The sequence below is a fragment of the Panthera pardus genome, unplaced genomic scaffold (genome assembly GCF_024362965.1).
Source record: "Panthera pardus isolate Hobbes unplaced genomic scaffold, ASM2436296v1 HiC_scaffold_12, whole genome shotgun sequence".
NCBI classification, from domain to species: domain Eukaryota; kingdom Metazoa; phylum Chordata; class Mammalia; order Carnivora; family Felidae; genus Panthera; species Panthera pardus.
In genome coordinates, this window is record NW_026526677.1 from 71,653,149 (window position 1) to 71,677,523 (window position 24,375).

At 36.1% G+C, this 24,375-nt stretch overlaps 1 protein-coding gene across 2 annotated transcripts in view; it reads left to right on the plus strand.

Moving 5' to 3' along the window:
* TYR (tyrosinase) overlaps positions 1–24,375 on the plus strand; it is a 106,115-nt gene that overhangs the window by 78,893 nt on the left and 2,847 nt on the right. For both annotated transcript variants that reach the window (XM_019450049.2, XM_019450048.2), the window contains exon 4: positions 17,839–18,020. In XM_019450049.2, the coding sequence (XP_019305594.2) occupies positions 17,839–18,020 (182 nt within the window). The remainder of the gene's footprint in view (positions 1–17,838; positions 18,021–24,375) is intronic.

Here is a 24,375-nt window from a genome sequence, read left to right on the forward strand (position 1 = left end):
TGATCTCCAACCACAATAAAAGGAAATAAAAAATCAACAATAGAGATTTGGAAATGTTATAAATATATAGAAATTAAGCAACACACTCCTAAATAACCACTGGGTTAAAGAAGAAATCACAAGAGAAATTAGAAAATACTCAAAGTTAAATTAAAACAAAAAAGAGGCACCTGGGTGGCTCAGTTGGTTAAGCATCGGACTCTTGATTTCAGCTCAGGTCATGAACTCGGTTTGTGAGATCAAGCCCTGCATCAGGCTCTGTACTGACAGCTCAGAGTCTGCTTCAATTCTCTCTCTGTCCTTCCCCTACTTGTTCTCTCTCTCTCTCTCTCTCTCTCTCTCTCTCTCTCTCTCAAAATAAACATTTAAAAATATTAAAACAAAACACACAAAAACATATGGGATGCAGGAAAAGTAGTGCTTTTATAGTTGTAAGTCACACATTAAAAAATAAGAAATATTACAAATTAATAACCCAGCCACCAACATTATAAATTAGAAAAGGAAGAGCAAACTAAACTCAAATAAGAAGGAGGAAATAATAAAAATTAGACTGGAAATAGGAATAGGAATTAGTACTATAGAGAATAGGAAAACAATGGAGAAAATCAACAAAAATTGATTCTTTGGAAAGATCAATAAAAACGATAAACCTTTAATTAAATTGGCCAATAAAAAAATAAAGAAGACTCAATTACCAAATTCAGGAATGAAAGAGGAGCATCTGGGTGGTTCAGTTGGTTAAGCATCTGATTTTTAATGTCAGCTCAGATCATGATCTCACAGTTGGAGAGTTTGAGATCCTGGTTGGGCTCTGCACTGACAACATGGAGTCTGCTTGGGATTCTCTTCTCTTCTCTCTCTCTCTCTCTCTCTCTCTGCCCCTCCTCCATTCACACAGGCTCTCTCTCTCAAAATAAATAAACTTTTAAATATAATTTAAAAAAATAAGATCAGGAATGAAAGAGAGGACGTTACTACTGAATTTGCAGAGGGAAAAATAGATTATGAGGGAACGCTATGAACAACAAATTGTAGAGCAACAAATTAGCATTCTAGAAGAAATGGACAAATTCCTAGAAACACATAAATTACCAAAACTAACCCAAGAAGAAATAGAAAATGTGACCAGGCCTATAACAAATAAAGATACTGGGATAGCATTTTTTTTTTTTTTTTTAAATCTGGGCATCTGGGTTGTTCAGTCAGTTATGCATCCAACTCTTGATTTTGTCTTAGGTCACGATCTCATGGTTTGTGGGAACAAGCTTCGCATCTGGCTCTGTGCTGACAATGCGCAGCCTGCTTGGGATTCTCTCTCTCCTTCTCTCTTTGCCCTTCCCCCACTGGTGCATGTGCTCTCTTTCTCAAAATAAGTAAACATTAAAAACATTAAAAATAAATCCAACAAAGAAAGTTTCAGGATCAAATGGCTTAACTCATGAATTCACCAAGCATTTAAAGAAGAACTAAACCAATCTAAGTCTTCCAAAAATGAGGAAACATTTCCTAACTTATTCTGTGAGGCCAGTATTACCCTGATAGCAAAACCAGACAAAGCAATCACAGAAGAGAAAACTGCAGAATTATTATTATTATCATTATTATTTTAGAGAGAGCGCGCCATTGGGGGAGAGGGGCAGAGGGAGAGAGAAAGGGAGAATCTTAAGAATATTATGCGAGGTTTGATCCCATGACCCTGGGATCATGCTCTGAACTGAAATCAAGAGTCAGACACTCAACTGATCGAGCCACCCAGGCACCCCAAAACTGTACAATTATAAACTGCAGAATTTATATTACAAATATAAATGAAAAATCCTCAATAAAATCCTGGAAAAAAAGTCCAACACTATCTTATAAGGTTTAGACCATGGCCACGTGGGATTTATTCTGGAGATGCAAGGTTAGTCCAACATATTAATATAATGAAAGGGAAAAAACACATGATTATTTCAATAAATGCATCAAAAGCCAACATTCTTTCATGAAAAAATAAACACTTATGAAACTAGGAATAAAAGGAAACTTTCTCAATTTGATGAAGAATATCTATGAAAATGTACACTTAATGGTTAAAAACTGAAATCATTTCCCCTAAGTTTGGGAACAAGACAAGTTTGTTTGCTCTTGCCACTTCTTTTTTTTTTTTTTTTTTAACATTTATTTATTTTTGAGAGAGAAAGAAAGCATGAGCAGGGGAAGGGCAGAGAGAGAGGGAGACACAGAATCCGAAGCAGGCTCCAGGCTCTGAGCCATCAGCACAGAGCCCAACACAGGGCTTGAACCCACCAACTGTGAGCTGAAATCAAGAGTGAGATGCTCAACTGATTTAGACACACAAGGCCCCGCTCTTGCCACTTCTATGTAGCATTATACTGGCAGTTTTAGCCAGGGCCATTAGGCAAGAAAAAGAATAAAAATTGTCCAAACTGGAAAGGAAGTAAAACTACCTGTATGTGCAGATGGCATGATCTTTTATATAGAAAACCATAAAGAATCTATAAAGAAAGAAAAAGTGGGGGTAGAGCTAATGAAAGAGTTCAGTAAAGTTGCAAGATACAAAATCAACATATAAAAATATTGTATTTCTATATACTAGCAATAAACAATCCAAAAGTGAAATTAAGAAAATAATTCCATTTGCAGTACCATCAAAAAGAATATAATACAAGACTTGTACACTGCAAACTACAAACCTTTGTTGGATGAAATTAATTAAAATCTGTATAAACAGAAAGATATCCCTGTTCATGAATTGGGAGACTTACCGTTAACATGTCAGCAGTCTGCAAATAAATCAATAGATTCAAAGCAATCTGTTGCGTGACAAGTCAAAGGGCCATGATTTAAATGCCAGAGTGTATGATACTGTGTGAAATAAGTCAGACAGAGAAAGACACATACCATAAGATCTAACTCATATGGGGAATCTATAAAACAAAATAAATGAACAAACAAACAAACAAACCAACAAACCAAAAACCAGAAGCAGACTCCTAAATACAGAGGAAAAACTGGTGGCTGCCAGAGGAGAGGGTGCTGGGGAGATGGGCTAAATAGATAAAGGGGAGTAGGAGGTAAAAACTTCCAGTTATAAAACAGGAGATTTTCTTGAATAAATGTTTCTTCATTTAAAACTTTCCAGAAATTTTAAATTGTTGGGATTATTTTTCATAATTTTCACCAGTTATGTTTGTTTCATGAACCAGGTCCACAGAGCCTCACCTACTGCCCCTCAAGCAGTGGAAACACAGAATCCTTTTATTTTTTTAATTAAACAACGGCACTTCTATATGTAAAACAGATACAGGTAGAACTGCTCTAATCGTGAGTGAGCCCATCTAGATGGCAAAGCCTCAAACACTGCTGTGACTCTAGGCTACCCATTTACCAACTCCTGGTTAGATGACAGAATTCTTTCAGGTCCTAATATGTGTCATATCAATATGTGCATAATATGTGATTTCTACGTCTATGAAGCCTTACGTCTCCTTTCTCAGGAAGAGCCTTTTTCTGAAATGCCATTTTCTTTCTGTTGCTTTAAAAAAAAAAAACAATCAAATACACTTTTCCTCCCTTCTCCCTCATATGAGTCCCCAGTAAATGATATTTATGTGTTTAGTGCATATTTTTTTTCAAGCTTCACTGATCTCTACATCAGTTTTGAGTGCAAATGCATTAATGAGGTAATCAAATCTCTGAGAAATTCTTGTATTTGTTGAGTGATTAGATCCAGTAATATTTTCTTAATAGCTAGAGATTCTCAAACATTTTGGACACAAAGAAAAAATGATAAAACCTCACTGACACAGGCAAGTTCAACTTTCAAAAGGAAACAAGGAAATCCCAAGAATTTGGGACATGAGGGATAAATGGAATTACTAATCCTCACTGTCTAGAAGTATATAGAGTTGAGGGAAAGCCTTCAAACAGGAAATTCATTACTCTGGCCTTTGAGAAGAGAGGGGTTGTCAGCTGGGCCCATGGAAAGGTTTGCAAATATGGCTGCCATGTCTGTTCTGTCTTTCAGAATTGCACACGCTCGCTTGCTCTCTCTCTTTCTCCCTCTCTCTGCCATGTGGCTGTGGATTGGAATGATATTCATGGCTCCTGTTTCCATTGAAGTGCCCTAACAGCATCCTTCTCATTCCTTAAGTTTTACTTCTAATCACTTGGGGGTAAACAGGTAATAAGTGATAACAAATTGGGACATTTTGAGAGATTCCAAAGTACCTACTGTCATAAACTCCTTGGTTTCTACCCCCACTCTTCCTGAGATTGTCTGTTTGCTCCTTTGATCTTCTACCCTCAGTTGTTCATTGTTTTCTGAAGGGGTTTTACTAATGTCTCACCTTTCTATAGATCTTTCCTTAGCACAGAGTATGGGGATTCTTCCTTTCGTGTTTACTCTCCTCCCTTAACAAAGACCCAATACAAACAGAATAACAGATTTCTCCTTTGCCTAAAGTGACAATTTATATTTTTGACTAGATTGGGTGACACTCAGATTACTGATCTTTTTAAGAAATACATTTGCCATTTTTTCCCAATTGAATAGAAAACTAGAGGAGTAGAAAAGAGACTTGAAAATAATGGCAGATAAAGATTTTTGGCTACAGAAAGAATAAAAGGAGTTAGATGGGTATATAACTATCACTTTGGGGAAATATACACGGAAAATAATCTCTTTTTTTTTCAGTCTTTGATTCTTTTCATAAGCTCCTATCTTCTACCAGTCAGAATCATTTGTCGTGATTAAGATGTCAGGTTTTCAGCTTCGGTTGAATTTGCTTTCTGAAGGATGTTTTACATTATCTTCTTTGTTCATTAGGCTAGACTTGAACACATTATAATTTTTCTCATCTAAATTTCCAATGATGTCACTATTATTGCTCCATAAATTATTTGTGAATTTGTGTTCCGTATGTTTCTATAATTGTACATCATAAATATTCTTAGGCATACACGGAATATTTGCTGTTCACTGGAAAGAAGCATTTGAGCTCATACTGAATTTTTCTTCTGCCAGATGGCATTCCTGGTGTTCAAACATTTGTGACCTTCTTTGTTTTCTTGTTTCATTTACAGACATTACCTTCAGTTTCTCTTACATTGTTAGTTTAGGTCCTCGTTACTTAGCTACCCCATGTGTGCTGTTGGTCCCTTGCCCCTAATCTCTCCAACAAAAATCCATCTTTGGCAACACTTCCATATACATCTCTCTATGCACAACCATTTTTTCACATCATTCACCTTCTCAAGTGGCAGCAGTGACTCTTATTGCCTATGGAATAAATTCAAATGCCTTATGCTAATACCCGTAGATTTTTGGTATTTTGTTCTTGTCTGTCCATTCTTCTCACTATGCCTTTTTTTTTTTAATCCATATGCACCAAATGAATGTATTTTTTTTTTCACTAAATGCTGTTCTGGAAAAGAGACAGAAACCCAGGAGATAATAGGTCAGGTATGAGTATTGAAGAATTGGCTCATGTCCTATCAATGATCCAAGGGGAAGAATGAGGTTCTTAGTGATTTTTATTAACAAGGACTCATAGAGCCTACAAGGAAAATAAAAGACATTCCAGTTGAGGAGTGGTAAGAATTGATTAATGGAATTATAGAATGCAGGGATCTTTAGGCTGTGAGGTAGGTTATTAGGTCAAGAAATAATTCCATAACTTCTCTGAATTTCCATCAAACAATACCAATTCCTTGTGAGGCTGAAAGTGTTAGAGGTGCATCTGAAGGGCCAGATGCCAAAATGGTAGTAATAATCCTTTTGTTTGGAGGAAAGAGCTTTCAATACAAATAAAGGAGTCTCTATCTGTGCAGGTAATAGATGTGTGGTGAATTCTCCACTGTAACCCTCAGAAGCAGGTAAAATCTGTCATGATTGGGGGAAAGTAGTGAGGCTGTTAACAACACATCAAAAGTAGATGCCTAGGGCCTAGAGACATGGTATTAAAAACACAATTTAGAGAGAAGATTGGAAACCACAGAGTATTGTCTGGTGCTCATGACAGCAATGCTGGGTTAGTCAAACAGTACTTATACTCATTTTGCCTACCTTGAACTTGTTTTACTGTTCTGGCCATTAATGATGACTTTAATTCTATAATACTTAAAGACACCTGTCTACATCAGATAAAGGTCCTAGAGCCTTGGCTAAAGGAAAAATACTATATATATGGTATAAGTAGCTTACCTCCCTAAAGTTTGCTTAAGGGAAGGAGGGATTCTGCCTTTTGAGACATTTTATCTTGTACTTTACCATGTTACTTCCTATACTTGCCTGTGTGGGTAGATACTTAATAACTATTCGTTAAATATGTATTTGTAAAGTATATACGTATATTATATATTCTCATTCCCATGGGACAGATCCTAGACTCCTTCTGGAACAGTTATCAAATATTTATTATTTGCCAACTGTGTACAAGCTCTACTTTACATTTTATGGATTTAGTAGTGAATAGATTAAGCTTTCATTTATTTTTAATGTTTTATTTTTATTTTTAGAGAGACAGAGTGAGCAGGGGAGGTGCGTAGAGAGAGAGAGAGAGAGAGAGAGAGAATCCCAAGCAGACTCTGCACCGTCAGCACAGAGCCTGATGTGGGGCTCACTCTCACGAACCTCAAGATCATGACCTGGGCTGAAATCAAGGATCAGACACTTCACTGACTGAGCCACCCAGGCACCCCCTACTTTCATTTCTAATACAAAATTCCACAGGTTTTTTTCACTCACAAGCTCTTTTCCAGTATTCTTTTCCTTTTCCTGACTAAACTAGAAAATGGGCAAATCATGCAGGTTCACTCTGTTTGTTTGCAAAACATGCAGTTGACAGAACTTGTTATGTTGGAAAATGCCAAGTGGAGCAAACCAGAGTTTGATTCCTGCTGCTCCATTTATTAACCAAATGAATTGAAGAAGTTATTTAAACTCCTTTTTGCTTGTTTGCTCAGTTTTTGTGTGTTTTCTTGTGAACACTGTGGTGAGGCAATGTTTTCTTAAGGCCAAGAACCTGTACTGCGGGAGGTTGCCTGGCTTTGAAGCCTCGTTCTGCCACCTGCCACCTACTAGCTGTGTAACCATGGGCATGAGTCTTATCCTCTTTATGCTTTAGTTTTCCCATCTGTGAATAGGGATAATTGAGGAACTGAACATTCCTCATAGGATTGTTTTGTGAATTAGATGAGTTCCTATATGAGGAGTACCTCAAGCAGTACCTGGCATACAGTAAGTGTTGCATAAGCTAATTCTCATAACTGTTACTATTACTAATCCTCTCTAGCAGTATTGTTGGAGAAATAATATAATGTTTATTAAAATCCCCAGCAGCATGCCAGATATGTTAACACTTAATAAATGGGAATGATTACTGAATTGATTGGGTTTTTCCCCATTATTTTACGAGCCTCCAAAGTATCATTATAATAAAGAATAGTAGGAAGTAATGGAAAAGTTGGTGTGAAATGAAGAGAGATTTTGTAAGGAACAGGGGCAACACAGATCTCTTAAGAAAAGTCATAGCTGTCTGCATAAATAGAAGTTGTCTTATGCACTGTTGGTCCACCAATACATTATGATCTCCAGTAGATGGAAATCATATATGTTGACTTATTGTTATTTAGTATAATATATACTAATACACATATCCACTATAATATTTCTAAAATTCAAATTCAATCATGGTCACTCCTTACCTAAAGTGCTTAGGTAGCAAGTTAACTCTCAGGATCAATCCAAACTACTTCCATCTCCCCCTGTGCCCTGGGTAGGCCTTTCACAACCTGACCCTTCTCACCTTTCTGGTCTCACTCCTTATTAATCCTGCACCACTCTACATTCTACTCCCACACACCAAAAAGCCATTTTCAGTTTTCAATTACATCAGTGCCCAGGCTCCCTGTAGGTCTCTGCTTTGAATGCAAAGCCTCCAGGGTAATCTATTCATCCAGTTTACATACCATCCCTGCTGTGAAGCTTTCCTGGACTCCCAACAGTTCCTTGCTCCTGTTGCAAGCCTATAGGTTTTATACACATGCCTCCAACAGCATCATTGCTGTTGAAATTTTACATATCTCTTTATTGCAACACGGAGTAAGATCCATGAGGAGAGGGATCATTCTGATAGACCATCCTTGGAGCTTGACAAGTAATGGGTATAAGATATTAATATTAATACAATATGAACATTAATACAATAATTATAATTAATACAATATTTAGTGAATAAATAAATAGGCAATTTAGTGAAGAGGCAAGAGATGCTGTAATGCCACCAATCCCCTGGGAAGAGCACTGAGAATCTGGAAGTCAATCAGTAATATCCATTGAAAGCCAAATGAAAAGCCTGCCCCATTGTGTGGGAGGGCTGGCCCTTCCGAATACTTCTTAGGGACCACTCTGAACAGCCATGGCCTGTGAGTGCAGCCTGACTCATTCAACCTGGGTGTAACTTCTGCCTAGTGCAGTGGCTCTCAGTCCCGGATGCACATTACAGTCACACGGGGAGCATGGCAACTTGCTTTCAATCCTCTCTCAAAACTGATCATAGCAGGGGGCTTGTCACCTAATGACACCCTTAAATATTTATGGGAAAAAGAAAAAAACAACCTCTGAAACAGCCTTTCTTAGACTTCTAGCTTTTTGGTTCTTTTTGGTTCGTTATCACCAATATTTTGGTTCTTACACTAAAATCCCTTCAAATTTCATCATTCGCTTAAGTGATTTTAATCTGTTTTTCACTCCCTTACACATGCCCCAAGGATTTGTCTGCCCTTTTCTCAACTAAGCTAAGAAGTTGTGGGGCATGTATTTAAAATTGCAGTTAGCCCCAGTTGAATTTCTTAGCTGTGGAACAGGCTTTTCACTTGCAGCTACGCATCCCTGACAATCTATGCTCTTAAAGTGTCCACTTCTTTTAAAAGTGTGATTTTTCAGTAAAACTTTCTAAATACTCCTTCAATGAGTTCTATTGTTAGGCAGGTGCATGAAGAAAAGAATCTCTGGGATACTGTTCTTTCAAACACAGAGAGAGGATCCAAGATTTTAACAGGGGCCTCAGTGTAAGCAAGTCACGTGACTATTACCTGGTTACTTCCTTTGGGCCCCCAAAGTCAGCCACTGATTCATTTAATTATGCATTAATTAAACATGGTTATGTCAATTCCTTGCTTAAAATCCCCCAATGGCTTCTCATTCAGACTTTCTGCCTTTCTTAATATGTAGAAAGGCCCTATATGTAGTTTTGGTTTAGCTACATGTGCCCACACACATCCTTCCTTCCAGACCTTTTCAACTGCTTGCAGGGCCCCAAAAGCACACCCCCATTTCTTCATGCTTGTGCTTTATTCTTTCCTAAAGTGCCCTTTCCCATTTATTACTTTGCCCAAACTTGTGCTATTCATTTTCAAAAGTTAGGTGCGAGTGATGGTTAATTTTATGTGTCAACTTAGTTAGGCCATGTACCCAGCCATTTGGTCAAACATTCTGGACGTTTCTTTGAAGGTATTTTTAAAGATGATATTAATATTTACCCTGGTAGACTTTGAATAAAGCAGATTACCCTCCATAATGTGGGTAGGCCTCATTCAAACCAGTTGAAGGCCTTCATAGGGAAAAAGTGACCTCCTCGATCAAGAATAAATTGTGCTAGCAGACTGACTTTGGACTTTAACTGTGTCTCTTGCCTCAGTCTCTGGCCTGTCTGCCTACCCTGCAGATTTTGGATTTGCCAAGTTTCTACAATCATATGAGACTCTCTCTCTCTCTCTCTCTCTCTCTCTGTTACTGTATCTGCCTCTATTTTTCTCTGTGTCTCTCTTTTTGTCTGTCTCTTTCTCTCTCTGTGTTTGTCTGTGTATACACACACACACACACACACACACACACACACACACACACACCCTGTTGGTTCTCTTTTTCTGGGGAACTCTAATACATCCCCCATCCTCTTCCAAATCAGATGCTATCTCCTCTTTCTTTGTTCTCCCAAGACGTTAATGGCCCTGTTTCTCCCATGTCACTCCAACCATACTGTGCTGAGTGATTGATTAGAGTGCAACTCTTTTGAAGATGAGACTCCCCATTTGACTTTATATTCCCAGCACCTAACACAATGGTTATTACATGCTAGATACTGTGTTAACTGATGTTGATCAGTGAATAGCACCACCTACAGAAACATCCAACTCAAAACGATTAGCATCTCTTAGATTCCTCCTTTTCTCAGCTCTAACCTCTAACCACTAAATAAGTGATTCTTCACATATTTAATTCACATTCCTTTTGAGATTTTGATTTTAAAAAATCGGATTCTCTCCCAAGAAAACTATACAATTCCCACTAAAGTTCACATATTTTTGGACTACACATACCCAGCCCGCTTGTTAGATAGGCACTATGATGGACATTTAGTGTACAATGATCAACAAGACAACATCATAGCTTTCAGTGAGTTTCTCCTTATATTGCTAGAGAGTGACACATAATCAAATAATTACAACTTGATAAATGTAATAATCAAAGGAGAGAAACATTAAGTCTGATTGCTGTTTTAAGAGAAGTAGCATTTGACCTAAGTCTTGCAGGAGCAAATGATGTAGTAGACAATAAATTTTAAGGAAACTTAAGTTCTTAGGAAATCCTTGAAAGGAAAATTCAGAAACAGAGTAATTAGTTTTAATATCAATAACAGCAATACTTCTTCTATACATCACTTGAAGTTGTTTTGCATATTTCAACATACTTAATATTTATAAGAATCGCTTTAGGTGAGTACTATTACCTACCTATTGGTTTGCCAGGGCTCCCATAACATAGTACCACAGACTGGGTGTATTTGTTCCCCCGACCAGACTCGAGTTTTGACTGGCTTGCTTGAGGCATCTCAAGCAATGGTTCTCACAGACAGTGTGATGATCACTGCATCTGTCCTGGCCTTCCAGAAAGATGACACTTGAGAAAAATAACCCCAGATTCTTTGATCTTTCCATTGTCTCATACTCCCATAACTTCACTTATTAACACAAGCTGATGGCCTCTCAATTTATATTTCCAGAGTAAATCTTACTCTGAAATCCAGACCCAAATATCCAGCTGTCCACCTGACATCTCCTTTAGAACGTTTCAAAAATATCTTCAAGTACAGTACATCAAAAATCATAATACTAATATTTCTTCCTCATGCCACATTTTCTCTCCAGTTGACTACATCCTTGGGAATAAAAAATATTTTGTCCTGGGGTACCTGATTGGCTCAATCAGGTAAGCATCTGATTCTTGATTTCAGCTCAGGTCATGATCTCACAGTTCATGAGATCAAGCCTTCATCCAGCTCTGCGCTGACAGTATGGAGACTGCTTGGGATTCTCCCTCTCCTTGTCTCTTTGCCCCTCCCTCTTTCTCACTCTCTCAAAAATAAATAAACATTAAACAATTTTTTATTTTTTTTTAATGTTTATTTATTTTTGAGAGAGACAGAGAGACAGAGAGAAGGAGACACAGAATCCAAAGCAGGCTCCAGGCTCTGAGCTGTCAGCACAGAGCCCAATGCAGGGATCAAACCCACAAAAGGCAAGATCATGACTTGAGCCCAAGTCAGACACTTAACCGACTGAGTCACCCCAATGCCCCACATTAAACAATTTTTTAAAAACATTTTCTCCTGCGGAATAAGCCAGAAAACTTGGAGTCTTCTATGACATCTCATCACTCAGTATACCTACTTGGATAGTCACACACCATCTTTTTGCCTACACATCATTTTCTCTGTGATTTCATTCCTTGTTCCCTACACATCAACTCGTACTATCTTTTAGCCCCTTGTCCAGAATGCAATCTGTACAATCTTTAAAAAAAAAAAAAAAGGGCGGGGGGCGCCTGGGTGGCTCAGTCGGTTAAGGGACCAACTTTGGTTCAGGTCATGATCTCATGGTTCATGCGTTCAAGCCCTGCATCAGGCTCTGTGCTAATAGCTAATAGCCTGGAGCCTGCTTCAGATTCTGTGCCTCCCTCTCTCTCTCTGAGCCTCCTCCACTCACATTCTGTCTGTCTCTTGTCTCTCAGAAATGAATAAAAATTTTTTAAAAAAATTTTAAATGACAATCTGTTCATGTTATACCTACCCCTGCCCCCACACACATACAAACAGTGACTTCTTGCCACTCATAGGAAAAAATACAAATATTTCTCACATGCCTTCTACTGCTCTTCATGATTTGCTCCCCACTTACCTCTCTAACCTGATCGCAAACTATTTTCTCCCTCCTCTCCATATACATATCAGCCAGTGCCTGGGACTTGCTATGTACTTTTCACTAAAAGTCCTTGGCAAATCCCCTTCTAGTCTTCAGAAACAGTCCACCATTTCTCTAAATATGCATTCTTCAGCTCTTGGTTAACAGACTATCAAAGGCTTTCCCAGAGACTAAAGACCAAATGAGGTCTCCTCATTAAATCTTGTTAACATGTGGCCTGCTTCATACTATTTTCCAGTCTGTAATTATAGATTTATTTTTTAAATTACTGGTTAATATCTATCTCCACCCCTAGACTCTAAATACCACAAGGATGGAGAACTTCACCCAAAGTAATTTGGGGAATTTTATACCCTGCACAGAGTCAGTTTGTTATAGATGCTCAAAATATACATATTCATCTCTCTCTAAAATAGATGAATAAATGAATGAAAAAGTCTTCTATTATACAGGTATATGTTGCTTTTTTGTTGCTGTGGTGGTGGTACTAAACTAAATCTGTTCCTAAATATCCATCTACATTAAGTTTTTCTTGTTAGTTGTATTTTTAAAAAATAAACTCTTGTTTTAAAATGGTTTTCTATTTACAAAAAATGTTACAAAGATAGAACAAAGTTCAACTATACTCATCTATTTTCCCCTATTTTTAATATCTTACATTAGTATGGAATATTTGTCACAATTAGTGAAATAATATTGATCCATTATTAACCAAAGTCCATACTTTATTAAGATAACTTAATAGTTATTTAATATATATTTTTTTTTGTTTCCGGATCCCACATAGGACACCGCATTATATTTAATCATCATGTCTCTTAGGCTCCTCTTGTCTGTGACAGGTTTTCAAACTTCCTTTGTTTTGTTTTGTTTTGTTTTATGTTCAGTATACTAGAGGTTTATTGATAGATAAAATATACTTTCAGTTGCATTACATGCCTTGTAAACATATATTTCATGTTTATCTCAAGAATATTTTGCAGGTATATTAGATGACTACTATATAAACTGACTTAAGGAATTATATGCCACCTGCATTATGTATTCAGTGTATCTATTTTAATTATTCAAAGTTTTTCTGCATGGTAGACTTATGTATTTCCCCATGATATAAATTATGTATTCATGTATTCATTCATGATATAAATTATGTATTCATTAATTTATATCATCATAGAGTCATCTATATTTATTTTATACCTTGGGTTATAACCTAATACTACTTTATTTATTCTGTGGCTGAAATTTTTCCAGTTTTGGCCATTGGGAGTGATATCAGTGGGTTCCTCTGGTTCCTTTTATTGAAGAATATTTCTTCTGCTCTATTCACTTTTTATTTTCCTTCTGTTATTCCAATTGCATGTATGTTACCTCTTTGAAATGATCACACAGCTGTTGATTTTTTCCCCATTCTTTTTTTTCACTTTGCATTCTAGTTTGGGAAGTTTCTATCTTCAAGCTCACTGATTCTTTCTTTAGCCATGTCAACTCCATTGATGAGAACATTAAAAGGCATTCTTCCTTTCTGTTACACTGTTTTTTATTTCTAGCATTTCCTGTGAATCTTCCTTAGAGTCTTTCCACCTCTCTGCTTCACCATCCATCTGTTCTTGCACGTCCGTTACTTGTCTTGTTACAGCCCTTAATATATTATTCATAACTATTTAAATTCCCTATGTGATAATTCCAATACCTATCTCATATCTCAGTTAGGGTTTACTTTGCTTTGATTGCTTTGTCTCTTTAGGTTGTTATTTTCTTGCCTTTTGGCATGCTGTAATTTTTTATTGAAAGTCAGATATATTTTATTGAGTGATAGGAACTGAGGTAGACAGGCCTTTAATGTAAGGATTTATGTTAATCTGGCAAGGAGTCGGGCTGTGTTTAACTGTAGCTGTAGGTGCTGGAGGCTTTAAATTTCCATAGGTCTTCGTTCTTGTCCTCACTCTTGAGTTTGGGCTTTCCTGTATACTATTCCTCAGATACTGTCTGCCTTGTAGCTCTTTAAGCTGTAATCTCTGTCATGATACTGGAGCTCTGTTGATTCATGGTAAAGTATTAAGGTGGGAGCATAGGTTGTGTTCTAAAATATTGTGATTAAATCAATCTTTTACTTGGCCAGTGTCTTGGAGCTGTGACCTTCATGAGTGTTTCTCCAATGGTATAGCTTTTCTTTCCCTGTTTCCTGTTTCTTTGGTTACAGCATTCCCAATTTATTCCTTGAAACCCTGGCCAATGTAGCCTATGTTTTATTTCCCTTAAATGAGACAGAAAAGCTGGAATCCCCTTCCTCTAGCTGGGATAGGCCTTTGGTCATCATTTCTTCTGAATTAAACAGGTTTGTTATGGAGAAGGCTGAGGGCTTATTTCATAATGGTACTTGTCTGCAGTCATCTATGCAGCTTTGGGGTGACAGTTTGTCCAGTGACTTCATTCTCTCATGGCCCAAGAAAATTTGTGGATTTTCCACTTGTCTAGCTTTTTCTTGCTAGACAAGAGGATGGGAGTGTCCAGGGTTTTTACATGTCAGACTTGAAACCAGAAATCTCATGTTACCTTTATACATAAAACATATCCTTTCTTGTTTGTATCCATGATCATCTGTACCTTTTCTTAATTCTAGAAAACTGTCTAGATATAGTTGATATAAATCTTTGGTAGGAAGATAAGGTCTTCTGAAAATGGCAGTGTGATTATCTAACCTAAGCATCAGAATTCCAATGTGAGTCATTTTAGACATGGTTTGATGAAATTAACTGAAGATGAGTACCACCGATGAAGAATCTAATCGAGATTAATACCTTCATTTTAAAAGGTTGATAAGGTGGGTGAGCACATTAATGGTTTTATCCATTAAATCTTTTGGTGCTAAGAATTGATGTCCTTGTCCTACCTAGTGAAGAATTTTTATTTCTCGGCAGGAAAAAAAAAAAGATTATTTATAAGCTGAACTACAGTAGTAATTTTTCTCAATTAACGAAAGGCACAATTTTTGCCTCAAGCCCTTATCTGGTAGCTCATTGGATATTGGGCTCTTTTGCAATCAAAGTTAATAGGGATGGGGGAGAGATTAATTGGATCAAAAAGCCTCCTTCTCATTAAAAAAAATAGATTTGCCAGTTGAAAAGCAGGTAAACATTGTGTAAGCGTGTTTAAATATTGTTTAAACATTAAATATTGCTTAATACAAATAAAATACCTTTTAAAATGTTATAATACAATTCTCTTTTTTGTCAAAATATATATGTACATATATGCACATTTTATAAACTAGATACAACAAATATGAAGCAATTATATGAATTTTTTTCTCCTCTCATTTTTGCCCATTTATGTTTTCTGAATTGTAAATAATGAATAAGTAATGCTTTCATGCAAGGAAAAAACTGCAGAATTTAAAACAAAAAAAAGCTGATTCATAAAACTTTAGGTCTTGAATAGAATTTGGGCCTTATTCGTTAAGCCAATTCCAAATTTCTTTAGTTGAGAAGGCACACACAGAAAAGCCAATCTTCCCATATCTTCTCCTTTTTCATTCCTGCTGGTCAGAATCATAACCTTTCTTAAAAAGACCCAGCTCAAATGTACATGGCTTTGGCATTTCTGTTATAGTATGTCTCAGGTCTCTCGCTAATTGTAAAGTTCTTCCAGTATAAAGTTAATAATGAGGAGGAGGGAGAAGAGGAAGAAGGGGATGAGGATGATGATGGTTTCCACTTACCATTTGTTAAGCAATTCAATGTACATCTTACTTATGTTATACTAATTAATCCATAAATATTATTCCCATTTCACAGATGAAGAAAAGGAAAATCAAACAAATTAAGAAACTTTTACAAATTTCCCTTGTCATAACCCATGGGACTCAGTTTTTTATGTAGGCTCTTGCTGCTCCAAACTTTGACTCATAATAAATACTGAATAAACTTATTTAGTAGTTGAGCTATTTAGAGATCATTTGGTATTTGTGGACCAGATTTTCAGTATTTATCAGTAACCTGCTGGTCCCTTGGTTAATTCACAATTAAAAGCCAACTTTAACCACAACTAGCATTTGAAGTCCAGATACTCTAAACAAATAGAACTATTTTCCAGTGTGGAAAAAATGAACTGCCATTATGCATCATTGTTTTCTTCTTTATTTCCATTTTTTTTTTTCAATTTTTGTTTGTTTGAAGCATTATCGCTTTCCTTTTTAGACACCATCGCCAGGACAATGCACTAACTTTTTATCTCCTGGCACAAGTTTTATAGCTAAGTAACAATAGCTTAGTTATTTAGTACTTCCATAAATATTATCCCATTGGATAATCCCTTTGGAAATAGGGCAAATATTACTGCTTTCATTTAAGGACGAAGAGGCTAGATCTCCAAGAACTTTAGTGATTTGCTTAGAGATATACAGCTTTTAAAACACAGAGCTAGGCCTTAAGGGGAGTTCTCTGACTTTAGGTCTTGTGTCCTTCCCTCTATTATATAGCCTGATAATACAAAGCCATTCTCTTTGTCACACTTTTAATCATACACTATAAATTCTTCCATAGGTTAAGTTTCTACTTTGTTCTTAATCTTTTTAATCTCTTAATTGTTTATCTTTTGTTCTGTCATAATTTTTAATTGCACACAAGAGACTAACTCTGGTTGATTTAAACAGAAAAAGAATTTGCTAAGAAGATATTGGATAGCTCAGGAAATCATGGAGAAGCAGGTTCAGAAATGAGTGGGAACAAGGGAAGAGGGGAGTAGCAGCCAAGAGTTCTGCTAAAACCATGCTATAGAACACAGGATATTCCTTTCCTGGTACTTCTGGTCTTATAATCCCTAAAAATTAGATGTTGTTATCACAATTGTCTTCCCACTACCAGAATAATTTGTCATTGTCCTTGCTAGTGACAAGATAGTATGTCACTATCTTCTGTTTCAAAGTCTTGGATGAATGTATGATTGAGTATGAATCATATGGTCATACTCTAGCTTAAGAGGAAGATGGAAAGCCAAGTCCAGGTATTTTTAGTCTTCATTATGGGAGGTAAGATCTTTCTCACCCCAAGTCTCATTGAGCATATACTTCGCCAAACAGAACAAGATGGTTGAAATAATTGAAAGTCCCCTGCCATGACCAAAAAACAAAAAGCAAAAAACAAACAAACAAAAAAACAAATTTTAGTACTGATTCCAACTTAGTTTTATGTGTTCTTTCTTTAGGCTAACTTTCTTTGAAACAAGAAACATATTTAATTTACAACTCTGATTCAGTTGTCATTCAACCAATAATTACCCTTGTTCTGCAGCATTCTGAAAGGTCTAAACTTGTCATGTAAAGTTCACTTACCTAAGAAATTCCCTTTCCATAGTTACCCTCTCATATTTCTTTCAAGTGAGTGAGCTTCATCAGGGGCTGACAGAATGAACTAGTGCTTTCCAAAATATTTTCAAAGCATGAAAAATATATTTGGCATCCTTCCATGTCTTGGAATTTTAAGATATGCCTGGTTATTTTACTTTAAGAATTATAAATATTTCTCTTATAAACATGTTTCTGAGTCTGAATAATCCTTTCCTCTACAGTATTTTTGAACAATGGCTCCGAAGGCACCATCCCCTTCAAGAAGTTTATCCAGAAGCCAATGCACCCATTGGACACAACCGGGAGTCCTACATGGTTCCTTTTATACCTCTATACAGAAATGGTGATTTCTTTGTTTCATCCAGAGATCTGGGCTATGACTATAGCAACCTACAAGATTCAGGTAAAGTTTAATTTCTTTCATATGAAATGATGAATCTTGTGTGACCAATATCTTTTGAGAGACTATATAACCTTTTGTTTTTACAATGCTATCCCCAAAGCCTTTAAATTGGGAAAGCATACTACAAACCTTAATTTATCACTAATTTATTATTACATGAACTAAGTTGCAAGGATCTTTAAATTCACATCTATTCTGCTTAATATAGGGCATTTTGCATATGGCAGCCATGGAAAGGACATTACAATTAAAATCAGAAAGGAAAAAGAGGGTTTAAGACATGACTCTATCAGCTGACTGTAAGGTGACCTTGGAAATTTTTCTTCACGCTATGAATCTCAGTTTTTTAACCTGAAATATTGGGGTCAGAATACTTCAAAGAGATATTGTGATAATTAAATGAATATGATGTATTAAAGAGTCCAGTGTGGTGTGACAAAAGATAAATGTCTTGTAGTTTTAGGGAAGCATGGGCATCTCTGTTGGTTCAGTGTCTGACTCTTGATTTTGGCTCAGGTCGTGATTTCATGGTCGTGGCATCAAGCCCTGTACTGATCTATGCTCAGCTCGGAGCCTGCTTGGGATATTCTCTCTCTCTCTCTCTCTCTCTCTCTCTCTCTCTCTCTCTCTCTCTCCCCCCCCGGCCCCTCTGCCCTTCCCCTGCTTGCACACACACTCTTTCTCTCCTTCCAAAATAATAAATAAGTAAATAAATAAATTTTAAAAATTACCAACAAAACTTGTGGATGTTTTAATTTTAAGCCTAATTAATAATAACAATAATAATAAGAAGAACAACAATAAGAGAAAGAAGAAGAAGGAGGATTAGGAGGAAGAAGAGGAGGAGGAAAGTCAGGAGGAGGAAAAAGAAGAAGAATGATTAAAATGATAATTTCTATGACCATGATTAAGCTAATAATATAAAACTCTAAGATGATAATTATATTTGGGCTTTAAATAATCTTCCTGAGTAGAAATATCAATATCTTCCTAATAAATGTGGTACAGGTAACAATGTCTTCCCCCACCCAAGAACCCGCTACATGCAGATCTCGCACATGTGTTACTAATCAATCATACATTAGGGTTAGTATTAGTATCTCTAGTAATAGGTGATCCCACTGATACTGTGAGAGTTTAAATGACTTTCCCAATATCATACACCAATATGTGGAGGAGGCAGATTTCAATACTGTAAGGCCCTCTCTTCATTTCACTACACAATGCTTCTACTCTAACACAGGAGTATCAACATCCAAAAACAGTAGAAAAACAAAACAAAACAAAACAAAACAAAAAACAATAACAAATGGCTTGTGAGTAAGAGGTATTCAATAAGCAGTGATGTTTCATTATATTCATTGATAATTCATAAAAATTATAATTCATAAAAACAAGTAAATTAAACATATTAATGACATTTACCAACTTCCTACCTTGTGCTAGATTCTAAGGACATAAAGGACTGACATAGTTCCAAACTTCAAGGAGCTCTAAATTCAATGTGGAAGTCAGGCAATTGTGCAAGAAAGTACAAAACATCAGTCTGTGTTAAGTGCAGCAAAAAAGTCATAAACAAAATCCAACAGAGGAGCACAGAGGAGAAAGCAATGACTTCTGAATAACTCAAGCTATTGAGTTGAATAACTCCCTGAATAACTCAAGGAGAAAGACAAGACCTTGAAGGATGAACAGGGCAGAGAATACTATAAATGAAGATAATAACAAGAAAAATAGAGGTGAAGAATGTACAGTTTATTTACAGAATGCTAAATTCTCCTATTTGAGTAGTATAGGCAATGGAAAATTACCCTGAGGAAAGAAATGAAATCATTTAATAATAGCTAACACATACTGAGTATTTTTTATGTGCCAGAAACTCTTTTAGGTGTGCTGTGTGCATTATTTAAACTTCATAACTAGCCTATGAATTAGGTACTATTATTTCTTTTTTCCTATTCAGATGAGAAAACAGAAGCCTAAAGAATATAAATAACTTGTCCAAGGCCATCTAGCTAGTATGTGGCATAGAAGAACCACAATTTAGGGCTACCAGGAGAACCTATATTTTATCAACATTTACCTGCCCTTTGGGGATCACTAGTTGAACAAATATGGCTTTGATTAACCTGTTTTGATTTATCTGAAAATCACAGGCAATGGAAGGAATACTAAAATGGCTGGCTTTGGAAATCAGTTATTTCAAAACCTTAAGATCACTGAGAATGGGAAATTTTGCAAAGAGCAGAGATGTGGTAAGGGGAGGGCTTTCTGCAAGTCAAAAAAAAAAAAAAGACAGTCTCAAGTAACATGTTTTCCCTTCCATCTATAAACACCCCACCATACATAAAGAAAGAACCGTATTTGTAATGGCTTTTCAAATATTCACCACTTAGCATTTTATGATTTCCATTTCCAAAACATGCCATATTCTTTCATGGGCTCATGCTTTTAAACATGCTGTTCTCTCTGGCTAAATTTTGATCCTGTTTATCAATTTGTCAAACTCTCAGATATTAAATCATTTTATGCATATATGTAGTCATGTTTAATCATTCCTTTATTAGCGTTACATGGTAATTTTTTACGTATGAATCTTTCCCCACTCCACCTTGACCTTGTACTCTACAAGATTAGAATTGATATCTCTCAAGCTTCTCTAGTTTAAATATCAAATGATATCTGGTTATTGGGGTGAAATCAATGAATCAATTTGAGTACAAGTGATATTGGTCATGAAAGATAATATCTCTTAACCAATATAAGTAAAGCTTGCTAGAAAAATGTCAGCCCTCTTAATACTCGGGTCATTTTTAGACATGTATTTTTAACATATTTCAAGCCTTTGATCACACTAGGTATTTTCTAGGTGGTGTTTTTGATTTATTTATTATTTCTACATACATTCAATAACTACTTTGAACAAAGCATGTTCTTACATACGATGGATACAGTGGTAAACAACATAGTCTCTACCTTTATGGAGTCTACATACTAATGGAAGACCTTAAACAATTACTTACCTAATGACTTATTTATTTGGAGATATACCTATGTCTAGGGGTCAATGAAGCGATATTTCAGAGGATATCGGCATGAAAGGGAGAAGTGATTAGTTGAAAAGAGGGGGGTCTTGATTGCAGATGTTGGCCATAGTGCTAAAATAACAGAAGCCATTGATAAATTTTAAACAGATTGTCTTGAGTTTTTTAAAGATTACTGTTACTGCAGTATGTAGGGCATTTTGTAGCAGTTGCAAAGCCCATTCAGGGAAGGTGGTGAAGATGCTATTACAAGAGTCCAAGAGGTAGGTAGGTTGGCAGAAAACATGAAAGAATTTGATATTATTTTGAATTTATAAAATGTACAGAACTTGGAAAATGATTCCAAGGTGATAATCATGGATTCATATGAATCATAGGAGGTGAGAAAGAAGGAGATGTTAGGGATGCCTTTAAGCTTTCTGGCCTGTGAATATGATGCATGGTAATACTGTCACTGAGAGTATCAGTAAGAGCGAGGCCAGACATGGTGGGAATCTCATGTTTGCATTTGTTATACAGTGAAATGGGATGATAGGAGACATCAGGGTAAATATGTCTCTGGGGCAGTTGGTTGGCCTTGAAACTCAGAAGACATTCTGGGGGCACCTGGGTGGCTCAGTTGGTTAAGTGTCCTACTTCAACTCAGGTCATGATCTCATGGTTCATGGGTTCAGGCCCCGCGTCGCACTCTGTGCTGGCAGCTGGGAGCCGGAGACTGCTTTGGATTCTGTGTGTCTCTCTCTCTTCCCCTCCCCTGCTCAATGCTCTCTGTCTCTCAAAGACGAATAAATGAAAGAAAGAAAGAAAGAAAGAAAGAAAGAAAGAAAGAAAGAAAGAAAAGAAAAGAAAGAGATAGTAATAGGATATAGGTTACAGACATCAGCAGGTAAATTATTATCTCTGCTAATCTGCACAATCTTATGTAGTAGTGATTTTTATTTTGTTTTGCAAGTAAATTGAGAACAGAAAGATAAAGTGGCAAATTCTAAGTCATCAAGCAACTAAGTGGCTGATACTGAATCCCAAACTAATTTTCTCCCCCATTATGCCACACTAGACAGGGTCCTCTTTAGTCCCTATATGTCTTGTATATTATGTTCCATCTCATTGTTCCTTCTCTGTAGTCCAAATGAGTACTTTTTACTGAAAAGCCAACAAAATCTATCAGAGGAGAGAAGGGAGAGGGGGCTCAAAAAGTCACATTAGGGGATTTAGCTATTTATTATTTATTTCTACTTAAATATTTAAAAAAATAAAGTTGATTTGAGATGTTGTATCTGTTTAGGGTACTTTTCATACAGCTATGGATATATACCATTAATTTTAGAAAAGTTTGGCTTTAAAATCAACAATAGCAACTGCCTGTTTTCTAGTTTATGAATTATTCTATTGCTTCTGTTGTACATTCAAGGAGTTTAAAATTTATTCTTATTTATTGCTAAATTTTAGGCCTACTAAAAAAAATTTTTAAAAACTGCTTCATGTAATTTAGTTCAAGAAGTTTTTTATTCATCATTCAAGTACTCATGTTTGTAATTACTTAAGTGTTTTCTGTAAAAGGCAGCTGAGGTCTGGCATTTGTCAAACATTTTCTCTTATAACCAAATTTAGTGATGCTTTTAAAAATTGAGCAGCAGGTGATTTTGTTTGCATGCATAACTGATTAAAAGGCGAGAACAAAAAGCTTTGTCAATAAAAGGCTGTGTCCTTAATGCTGTTGGAAAATGCGATCCTGCTTTCTGTATGATACTGCTCTATCGAGAGCTGCCTTATCCCAATATATCCCAAAAGACCTTAACATTTGATGTTAAAAATGAGAGGAGGAGACACAATGACAGTAACTAGAGTGTCCCATTCTGCAGCTGAGATTTGATAATGGGGCTTCTATCACTCACAAATGTGTTCAGTAGCCATGCTTGCCTATGTGTATACATCAGTGCATACTGTTCCTTTTTTCCTGGGATGGCTTGCCATCATGTGCCATCATGATGGCTTGCATCACATGCAGCACATGCATGATAGTCTTCTGGGAGGCCACCCTTGACTCCCCAGACAGATATGAGCTCTTTCCACCATGATTCCATTGTATCTTTTGGTTACTTCCATCATTACAACATCACTCTTGAAATAATTTATTTACTTGCTACTCTCCTCTTCCAGTTATGGTTTCCTTCAGGCCAGGGATTCTACTTGTTTATCTTTTAACTTACAGTGCTAAGACCACCACTTGGCATGTAATGTGTCTCAATGAATATTTGCTGTATGAATGAATGAATGAATGAATGAATAGAAGAATGAAAGATAAAACAAGACATAATACTTGCCTCTCAAGAACTTATGATTAAGCCTGAAAATACATATAATACATATAAATAATTACAACACATAGACAATGGTGCCAAGTGTCACAAGTGAACAAAGAAAGAAATAGTCTGAGAATCCAAAAGAGAGCTGACTTGAATCAGTAATCAAAGCAGTTTTGAGAGAGAAAGCTCTTATTAGAAGCTGGTTCAACTGAAATATTGTTGAAATTATTATGGAATAACAACAATCATTAACAGTTATAAATTTCTTTCTATGTGCTAGGCATTTTACCAAGGGCTAATTTAGGTAGCCAAAGATAGAACAATTATGATATAAAAAATAATTTAAAGGTGTACTCTTTGGGTTCCAAAGAAAGTAGCTGAGAAAGAAAGTCTGAATTTTAGTTTAGAGCCATTGAGAAATACAAAGAGTGTTTCAAAGAAGTCCATTGGTAGCAGTAAAAATTGAGACCACTTAGAGTGAACTGAAGTAGAGAAATTTTAAGAGAGGCTGAAGAGCAGCACAAAGAAATAGTACTTTAAAATTGTGACTTGAGCTGAGCCTGAAATAGAGGAAATCATATTTATTATGGAATCTCTATGTACCCTGCATTTTGCTAGACATTTTAAACATACTTTATATATTGAAGTGACTACTAGCAATATAAGCCAGGCATTTGGAGTCCCATTTTCAAAATAATTTTAAATATATTGAAAACAGTAACTTTTTGATATTTCTTTTTAATTTTAGCTTTTTTGCTTTCATTGCTTAGATTTAAATGTCAAAGTTCTAAATATTTTATATAATGTATTTGGTAATGTTTATCCTTTATAAGTTGTTGTCCCTTCCTGATGAAGAGAAACTCTAAATTGCAACACTGTTCAAATTAGGCTTAATGAGTTCTAGGAATTTTAGAGGTAACTTAGTGACAGCTGGCAAAAAGATGGTGTCAAGGACAGAAGGAGAAATGGACAGGGTTTTAATCCTATTAAATAAAAAAGAACATT